Source organism: Eurypyga helias, unplaced genomic scaffold, assembly GCF_000690775.1.
Source record: "Eurypyga helias isolate BGI_N326 unplaced genomic scaffold, ASM69077v1 scaffold32921, whole genome shotgun sequence".
Taxonomy (NCBI): Eukaryota; Metazoa; Chordata; class Aves; order Eurypygiformes; family Eurypygidae; genus Eurypyga; species Eurypyga helias.
In genome coordinates this window covers 1,630-11,082 of record NW_010229466.1, presented here as the reverse complement: position 1 = coordinate 11,082, position 9,453 = coordinate 1,630, and the positions used below count along the sequence as shown (strand labels likewise).

The window sequence follows — 9,453 nt, the reverse complement described above, 5'->3', positions numbered from 1 at the left end:
CCTTCTGGTCGGGTTGCAGATGCTGCAGACACAGCGAGAGGAGGCTTTCTCCTCCTCTTGTTTCTTCCTAGGAGCATCACTAGTACGTGCTGGGAGGTGGATTCCCCGAACAGGCAGGCAGGGATGGCAGCTTGGGATGTTGAATGGGGAGCTATAAATCAGCAAGCTGCTAATTAAGACCGCAGGAGGCTGGTGAGTTACTAAAGACCTGTATTACTCTTTTCAGAGCTCTGGGCCATTAACAAGATCCCCGAGACCTACTCTGAGCACGTGGCTCTGTGGGGACATCACTTGCGAGCACCCTATTTTGGGCATGTTCTCAGAGTTGAAGTTTCCCGTGCCATGGGGCCACATAGCAGCCAAGGCCTGGGGACCCTTGGGGGGACACCCCGTGCTGTGCTTGCATGGCTGGCTGGACAACGCCAACACCTTTGACAAGCTCATTCCACTGCTCCCCAGAGGTAGGACTGGCTTCACCTGGATGGTTCGTGTTGTGTTGCAGGGCTGCACATCTGATGCTCTCTCCCTTTCAGATTGCTATTACGTGGCAATGGATTTTTCTGGCCATGGGTTGTCATCCCACCGACCTGCGGGCTCCCCCTACCATTTTCTGGATTATGTGACCGATGTGTGCCGGGTGGCAGCAGGTGGGTAGCTGGAGGGACCCTTGAGGGGATGTTTGTGCAGGGGGTGCTCGATCGCTCCTGCTCCTCAGAACGAGCAGGCAGCACGTACTGCCAGGAGAGGGGTCAGTTCCCTCTGCTTCTCCCCAGCCTGATGTTAGCTGGTGCTTTGTGACCACAGACCGAATAAGCAGCCCCGTTTCTATTTTGTGGGAGGTAGAAACAGTAAGGTCTGGGAAGCAGATGTGTCTGTTCTGAAAAGCAGTAGTGGTGAAGTAGTGGATGCAACTGAATAGTTCTGCCAGAGTGACTCTTTGTAAGCAGCCAGTGACCTCTGAACAGTGTGGGGTGTAAGGTGGAGGCGCTTGTGGTTCTCCCCCATGACAGCGTGCTGCTTGCTTTAATATCGTACAAAGAACTCTGGAAACCAAGGTGTCTTGGGCTCCTCCTAACTCCTGCTCTAACTGCCCATCTGTATGCTCACCTTGGGGGAGGCTGTGGCATGTGCAGTTTTGCATTCCTCATTCCGTACGCAAAGAGCCTCTGGAAGCTCTCTGACGTGCCAGAGGGTGAAACACGTCTTTCGATGAGGTGTATTTGCGATGGGCAACACTGATGAAGCAGTATTTTTCCCATAAGCCTCTTGGAGCACCCAAAAACTGGACTGGAGAGCCTGGTGTGCTAAATGGTGCAGAGAGCTTTCACTTGGAATAATGATACTTTCCTCAAGGCAGTGGACCTGGCTCTGTGTCCTCACGGCTCTTGTGGAATGCCCTGCGGCAGGATGCTCTGTCAACCCTCTCTTCCAGCAGATGCTGCCCAGTCAGGCTCCTTTGCTCTTGCCAGTCTCGTGTCTGGCAAGCAACGGGAATTTGCTGTAGTTTGTTTGCCACACAGAGAGAGCTTGAGAGCTGCGTGACTGAACTACCAAGGAAATAAGGTGGTGGATGCGCTTTTTCTTTAAAACTGGCCTACTTAGCCACCTCGTTTGTGGATTAGGAAACAAATTAAGCAGCGCAAAAGCCCTCCCGAGAGAAGGGGCCTGTGTTGGTGGAGCAGCAGCAAGATGCCGCTGCTCTGGTTTCTAATGCAGCACTCTGTTTTTGTCTGTTGCCACTTTAGCCTTGCAGTGGAGACGGTTCACCCTGATGGGTCACAGTATGGGTAAGTGGCTCTTGTCCTTGTAAGCTGTGAGATTCATGGAAGTAGGAGCAGATAATTAGCTTACAAGACATGCTGCTAGGAGCTGGATTGGAATATTTATTATATGGTGTCAAGTACCAGGCTCCTGCTTGAGTGATTAAAAAATTGGTGCGCTTGTTTGAAATGCCTCTGCTTTAAAGACCCTGTAGTACAAACAGTGGTAACTTGCTGTGGGCCTTTCCCTCCCCTCCAGGAGGGAACAGGGGTGGTCTAACAGCAGGAGACCAAGCCCTCCTGCCTGGTCTCCACAAGGCCACAAAGCCTGGGGACGGCAGCGCTGGGCCACGGAGCATGCTGAGGGGAGCCAGGCTCCAGGCTCTGTCCCCTTGCACCTGGGACGTGCTTGGGTTTTGCCACAATTTGGTTTTTTTTCCCCAGGGCTGCTCTGGCCACAGCTCACAGTACCTGCACACCATGCTGCATTAACTAGTTACTCCTCCCTGGCCTTTGCTGTCTGAAAGGGAGATGGGGATGGCACAGGAGAAGGAGTTCTGCTCTCTGCCTGCTGGCAGAGCTGTACTCTGCATTTGTGCTTGTAAGGCAGCTCCTGCTATGGAGAAGGGGAGTTCCTGTTACTGGGGGCTGTCTAGTGCATAACTGAGCACACTTCTTTCCTTTGCAGGTGGGTCTGTGGCAGGAATGGTGAGTAAAGCATCCTTTCTTCATGGGGTTTGTGATTTCTGCAGCTGGAACAACAAATGGGAGAGCAATGAAGGGACAGACACTGTGGGACTTGGATCTCAGGGGAGGAGAGGCCCTTCTGACCCTCTCTCCAGTGTAGCAGGACAAAGACATCACTCAGTGCTCGGCTTTTCTTTCTCTTATATTGTTTCATCTCTCCTCAGTTCTCTTTCCTTTATCCTGAGATGGTGGACAAGCTGATCCTGCTGGAAAATCTTGGCTTTCTGCTAGCTCCAGAGGTTAGATTTCACATGCCCTTTCCCTCTTTTAAATAAAAAAATCAGGGTTGGTTTTTTTCCTTTCCCTCATTTGTTCAGAGAAATCACTGATGTGACCCGTTACTGGCAGGTCACACAAGGCTTGGGGCACTTCCTTTTGGCAGGCCTCGTTGTGTGGACAGAGGTCCCTGCTTAGGGTGGTTCCCGGGGGACATTTGGTAGTACTCCACATCCTGCAGTCCCTGAGCGCCGGAATTCACCTGTCTGTGCCGTGCCATGCCCTGGTACAAGGGGAACCAGAACCTCTGACCAAGCAATGGCCAGCCGAGGTTGTCTTTTTGCAGCAGCTTGTTGGGTGACCTGGCTACAAGACTGGTGGATTTCTTTTCCTGGCAAATTCCCAACCTGCCATCATCACTACCAGGTGCTGGGGCTTTGGTTGGCAGAGGTGGGACAGGAGCCCAGGGTCAGAGAGACAAAAGATACCAGACTTCCCTTGTTCTTTTGGAGAGTTGTCCCCAACTCCAAAGTGAGGTAGGAAGGGGTAGAAAAGCTTGCAGGGGTAAAAAGTTAGTAAGTTCTTTACAGCAGTGCTTAGCTTTCAGTTCCTAGCCAACCTTCTAAGTACTGCTGTTCCCTCTTCCCCAGAAATGGGCATTTTTAATATGATGTCCATAACTGGTATCAGTTCCGAGTGATGTGGAAGGGTGAAATGCCCTCTTCTACCCTCTGCTAAGGGGTAAAACGATTCAGAAGAGAGGAGTTACTCCTGTTCCCTACCTCTCTTTTGTTTCAGGACACTGAGATGTGGCTGAAATCGAAACGGATGGTGATTGACAGATTACTGAGTCTAGAGGCAAAGCAGGAAACTCCCAAAGCACGTAGCCCCACAGCAGCATTGCAGAGGTGGGTTCCCATCTGTCCTCTTCATTCACTACCTGCCCTCACCTTGGACAGCCACAGCCACTTGAACCAGAAGGGGAAACTGTCCCGTGCTTCCCTTTTCAAGTCCTCAGGAATTTCAGCAAGACCTTCTGCTGCCAGAAGCTGGTGTTTCTTCCTGCTCTTTTCTGAAGCAGCCTGAGAGCTCGCTGTCACCTTGTCATGCCATTTTCGCTTTGCTTCCTCCCTTTTCCAGCAGAACAATCTCTGTGTCATGTCTCCCCCAGGCTCTTGGAAGCAAACACACATCTGACAGCAGAGGGTGGGGCAATCCTGCTGCAGCGAGGAGCCACCGAGACACCCGCTGGTAAGGGGCTGCTTGGAGACAGGGCTGATCACAGTGTTGGGCCAACACGGGGTGTGGACAGGGAGTGGTGCCAACAGCCAGGGTCCTCCACAGGGTGCCCTACCTACAGCGTTATGCAGCCTGAATGGGATCAGTTAGGTCTGGAGGCAGAGCTCCCCATTCCCAGCAACCGGGGTTGGTGCTTGAGCCCTAGAATGGCTAAAGAAATCAGAAAAAGGGAAAAATCTGAATTAATCCTTTCTCTTGTCTCAGAAAGTCTTGGGCAGACCCCCAAGATGAGGAGGAGGAGGAGAGCAACTCCTGCCTCTCTGAGACATGAAAACCTTGTTTTTTCATTCCAGGGCTGGTGTATAACAGAGACATGAGAGTCCGTACGGTGAGCATTGCTCTTCTGACGTGCCCCCTGCTGCTTCCGAGCCCTGAGCTTATGGAAAACGTGGAGATAGTGGAGAACCACTCACTGAGCCCAGACCCTGCCTCCACCCAAATGTTTACTTTCTGCTTCCCTAATTCCCACCCCTCTTTTAAATGCTGCTGTTAAAAAGAGCCTACACTCCATCAGACTGACTCAGCTTACAGAATCGCTGGAAAATGTTACGCTCTTAGCAGTTCCTCTGCCCCAGGGCCTCCTGGCCACGTTTTCCTGCTGTTATAACTCTTCAGGCAGCAGATGGATGGATGCTTTAGGTCAGCTGCTTTGTCAGGTCACTTGTACAAGGGGAGAGAGAGTGGAGCAAAGTCCTTCTGTTTGATATTTTGATAGCTTTGTGCCGCTTTTGAGCAAGTAGGGCCTCCTCTACCTGTGCTACTGCCAGGCTGTGAAAGCCAGAGCAGTGTACTGCCTCCTTTTTAGTAAAAGGATTTTTAAAGCTTTTCTCTGCTACGAGATCATTCCCGTATGTGCTGCATCCCAGCAGGCAGTGTTGCTGGCAGCCCTGAAACGCAGCTGGACAGCAGGAGCCTTTGCAGAGCCAGCTACTCTGGTGCACAGCCTGTCATGTCCCGGCACCGCAGCTCTGGGGCCGCAGCCGCTCGTGCCTTCAGAGCCGCCAGCGCGACAGGGGTGGGGGACACCCTCTGCCCCAGCTGCTGGCCCTGACCTGTGCCGCTCTCCCTTTGCGCCTGCAGCAGAGCCGAGAGTCCTTCACGGTGGAGCAGTGCGTGAAACTCCTGCAGAAGATCCAGGACCGCGTTCTCATCATCGTGTGAGTGAGGCACAAGCCAAACTGGCCCTCGCTGCCTCCTTGCAGCCCTGGGTGGAGGGAATGGAGGTTAGGAAGGAGTCCTCTGCAGCAGCCACCCAGACCTTCGGGTCAGTTGGCACAAGAGCCCAGCCTCACGCATGAGTAGTAGTTCCCCACCATGGCCTGGGGCTGGGCAGGCTGCTGGAGCAGGCAGAGAGCAGCTGGCGCATCCTCCTCTGGCCTGGCGCTGCGTTTTCAGGTTGGACCTCCCCAGTGCGAGGGTGACCGAGGGAAGGCCTGACCTGCCCTGTCCTCCCCACGCTCACACTGCTCTCCCACAGCTTTCTGTCCTTGGCTCCTCCAGCGAGGGGCCATCCTGGCAAACACACGACCCTGCCCAGCACCACTTCTGCTGGCTTTCCTCCTGGCCTGCCTCTTCCCCCAGTCACAGCAACCCAGCCTGTGCCCTTCTACAGATCCGGAAACCTCTCCCCTGTGCAAACAGGTGAACCCATGGCAGCCTCCTCTAGCTGTTCCTGGAGCCTCTGGCCTGACCCAGCCCTTGCAAGCTCTCCCCTGGGTGCCCAGGGCAGGGAGAAGCTGAGGGGAGGCAGCCAGTGGCTTGTGCCCCCCAAGCTGTTAAGCTCTCTGGGTGGTTGGTCCTCCCTGTATTTTTCTTCCCTTCAAGATGCACAGGTTCTCTAGGAAATGAGAGGAAGTGCTAAAAGCTGAGAAATGAGGTGCAGTTTTGGCCTCCCTGGTCTGTTGAAAATGTAAAATCTTAAGACATTTTCCTGCTTGTCCAGAAGTGCAACATCCTGGTGAGGATGAGTCCCCTGGGCCACGCAGAGTACATGCCTTTGAGCCTGGGATGTCACCTTGTCCCATCAGCAGGAGACACCATGATCTCAGCTCTAAAGGAGGTCCGATGCCGGCCTTCTCAGTACTCCTGGTAGCTACCTCTCCAAGCAGGGCACACCATTTAAAACAGCAGCATGGAGCAGGGAAAGGGACGGGAAAGGTGTAGAAGCTGGCTGGAAGGAAGAAGTTAGGAGCGGGGTGAGGGCAGGGAAGCACGCACTCAAGACCTGTTAAGGGGGTAATATTTAACCAGGCCCTACTCTGGTACTAGTAGGCAGTCACCCAAGGTTTCAAACAGTTTGGAAGAACACAGCAGCTTGGCTACGCTGTGCCGCGCTCCTGACTCCCGTGTATGACCCTGTAACCCTGCTGTTCACAAGTGGCCTGGCAAGAGCAGTTGGGTCTGTCACCCCACTGTCCTGGGGACACGGGCCAGCAGCAGACAGGCACCCTGTGCTGTCCTGAGCCTTGCTGTTCTTTTTCAGAGCACAAGACGGACTGCTGGTACCACACAAGCTAGACAGCAGAAATCACTTTGTGAAAGCTCTGCAGGAGGCCTTCGAGTCTACCCTCAAAGAGGTGAGAGCAAACTCCATCCCTGCACCTCTGCTCTGTGTGCCACCAGCCCGGGAGCAGCAGCTGGGAAGCAGCTCACCTCGGTGGACACCCCCACACGGTGATGTGTCCTGAACAGCACAGCCTTACCCAGGGGGTGGGGGGACAACTCTGCCCCTGCTGCCAAGGCAGTAGTGCCCTCTGGACCCAGCTCTTCCCTAGTCCTGCCCTTCCCTGTCCTGCCTCACCCCCCGAGCAGCACGCAGCTTGCCCGAGGGAACACTTCCCTGGTCCACATCTCCGTGTGTCCTCCCTCCAGCACATCCAGCTCGTAGAGGTGCCTGGGAGTCATTTCGTGCACCTGAACGAACCTGAGGTGGTGTCTGGGATCATCAGCAACTTCCTGACAGCACAGAACACCAAAGCTAGGCTCTAGGAAGAAGGGTCACTGCTGCAGCAACCCAGGAGAAGAAGGAGCTGAAAAGCAGGCTCTGGAGGAGCGGTCACCATTCCGGCCTCACATCCAATGCGAGTTCGTGATAGCCTTCCCTAAGCTTAGCTCACCACGGGGTGGAAGCAGGTCTGCCAGGAGTTTCAAAGGCAAATGGATCCTCCGCCTCCAGCTCTGTGAGTACAGGGACAGAATCCTGGGAGCAGCCTTCCCCTTGCTTGCTCCCAGCTCGCACTCTGCAGTGGAACAGGAATACAGGCAGAGGCATCCTTGTGTGAGCTGCAGCAACACCAGCTGTAGCACTGCGAGGGGTAGGTGGCTCACCTTGCCCCCTCCCCGAGGATGGTGCCAGGTCTCCTCCCAGGGCTAGTCAGACCTCCCGAAGAAAGAAGGAAGCATTCTGCTTCTCCGCTTACTTCCAGGGGTGCTTGGGTGCAGAGGGCCTCGGTGGCTCTGGGCTACTGTGGGAGCTGCTGCTTGTTTAAAAGTCAGCTTAAGGAAGAGCTCACCTGGGCCCCAAGGCCGTTCAATGAACCCCTAGGGAATGAGTCCCTAATCCTCTAGCTGTAGCAGGTGGGGGAACTACTAAGAGTGGAAAAGTTGGCAGAGGTGATTTCTGCCCTAAATAAAGACTAATCTCCAGTGTTAACTCTGTCTTCCTGACTGTGTAGGAGCAAACCTCCTTTCTTTCGGGATGCTCACCCTAGCAGCCACACCACCACCCCAGGAGGCAGGGATTTTTACATGCCTTCTGCTGTGGATAACAGCATATTAAGGATCCATCTGCCTCCTAGTTAAATTGATGGAAAAAGCCAACCAAAACAAGTGAGCCTGGCAGCCTCCCCCTGCTATGGAAACTGCCTGTGCAGCAGGTTTCCTAGGGGAGGGTAAATCCAGCTTAACCCAGCTGTGGATTTGCCAGCCTTTCCACCTTACATCCACGGTCACACCGTATCGAGGCTGTAGGTCGTGAATGTGTAGAAGCCTGGGGGTGGGCGGGTTACAGCCCCTTTCTGACCAGAGAGCCACTGGATGCACACCCATGCTGTCCGGGCCTGCACAGAGGTTGCGTGGGCAGGACAAAAGCACTGCCGGCAGCGGGATGTGCCTGCCGCCATCCTTACCTGCCTCCTGTGGGCTGGGGCCAGGCCGAGTGGTGACGGGCCAGGCTGCCATCTCCCCTTGCTGAAGCGATGGTGCCGAACAGCCCAAGTTCCCTGGCACAGCTGGAAGTCCACACACAACTGGAAGACTGGGCACCTCAACATCTGGCTGAGGGAGCTGTCTGAGAGTGAGACACCAAGGGAAGGGGTAGCCTCTGTACCACACCACTCCTCTTTGCTTGTGGCAACAGGCCTAGGAGCTTCCCAGCTGGGCTTTTCCCAAGGTTGCGTCCCTCCTCTTCTTACTGACCCCCAGCTAACACATGCAAAGGAGCACAGGCACACAGCCATGACTTTAGTCGCCACCCCAGCACCCAAGAAACTGTCCCCCACAGCAGACCACAGGGGACAGAGAGAGGGGCATTCCTACATTCTGAGAACATAGCAGCAGTTTATTTACAGTTCTTCAGCCATTCCCTGCCCTTGCAGAGGCTGTGCTAGGTCCATCCCAGCTCTCTGCAAGCTTTAGGAAGGCCTTGGATGGCAGGGAGATACAGGCTGTCACAGGAAGTGCCTCAGCCCCGTGACCTGAGCACCCTGGGAAGTGATGCCATGGGGAGAGGATACCGGTGTGAGCAAAGAAAACTCCCCCTCCAGCGGTGGCTGCTGGGATGTCCCACTTCAGATCCACGGGCACGGACAAGCTGAAGCTGTCTCAAGTGCTCGAAATCCTCTGGCACGTGGAGTCCACAGGCACCTCTCCTGCCCTCCCCAGCACGGGCAGCTGAGGAAACGGCATGGCTTAGTACGGCCGAAACTTGCGCTGGGCTCGCAACAGCGCGATTCTCTGCTTGTCCTCCTCAAACTTCTTCCTCAGCTGGGCGATGTCTGAAAGAGGCAGAGAGAGGACAGGTCACAGGGGAGCAGCAGATCGCCTTCTCCTAGGGAGCTTCACTTCCACACGGCGGGAGGGGCTCAGTCCTGACCCCCGCCAACACCCTCTTCCCAGAGCGAGTCCTTCTGCGCCAGGGCCCAGCGCCAAGCTGGAGCTCCGGCCGTGCAGCTCCAGCAGTGCTGCAGCTCCCTCTTGAGGGGGAAGCGGGCAGGCCTTCCCTGCCAATCGCTGCCTCTGCGCCGACTGAGGAACACCTATTGGAAAGCTTAGGCCTGCGCACTTTCCCACAAAATATTCCAGCAGTCCTTGCTAGGACAGGTGATGGGAAGGGGCCCCCAGGAGCTGGCACGGCCATTGGCACAACCAGCCAGCCAACTGTTCACCTGCAGCTGGACGCAGCCTCTACTGAAGGAAAAAGAACACCCTTGGG

The 9,453-nt window shown here is 55.0% G+C and overlaps 2 protein-coding genes across 2 annotated transcripts in view; one reads left to right on the top strand and one right to left on the bottom strand.

The window, feature by feature from the left end:
- Positions 1-233: 233 nt before the first annotated feature.
- SERHL2 (serine hydrolase-like 2) lies at positions 234-7,164 on the top strand. The gene is made up of 11 exons (XM_010160418.1): positions 234-461; positions 534-647; positions 1,746-1,787; positions 2,449-2,468; positions 2,672-2,746; positions 3,522-3,631; positions 3,895-3,974; positions 4,316-4,350; positions 5,103-5,179; positions 6,505-6,598; positions 6,894-7,164. Exons 1-11 carry the CDS (start codon positions 314-316, stop codon positions 7,008-7,010), a joined length of 912 nt encoding a protein of 303 aa, XP_010158720.1. The 5' UTR covers positions 234-313; the 3' UTR covers positions 7,011-7,164.
- Positions 7,165-8,930: 1,766 nt separating this feature from the next.
- The window catches only part of RRP7A (ribosomal RNA processing 7 homolog A (S. cerevisiae)), a gene marked incomplete at its 5' end in the record, with an annotated part of 1,851 nt that continues 1,328 nt past the window's right edge, over positions 8,931-9,453 (bottom strand). Inside the window, one exon of the mRNA XM_010160419.1 lies at positions 8,931-9,016. Within this exon, the coding sequence (XP_010158721.1) occupies positions 8,931-9,016 (86 nt within the window). The remainder of the gene's footprint in view (positions 9,017-9,453) is intronic.

Excerpts from the sequence above, each read along its gene's own strand:
- SERHL2 (XM_010160418.1), top strand. The coding sequence starts at position 314 with ATGTTCTCAGAGTTGAAGTTTCCCGTGCCATGGGGCCACATAGCAGCC. Across the intron at positions 2,747-3,521 it reads GCTTTCTGCTAGCTCCAGAG|GACACTGAGATGTGGCTGAA; the intron begins GTTAGATTTCAC and ends CTTTTGTTTCAG. Across the intron at positions 3,975-4,315 it reads AGCCACCGAGACACCCGCTG|GGCTGGTGTATAACAGAGAC; the intron begins GTAAGGGGCTGC and ends TTTTCATTCCAG.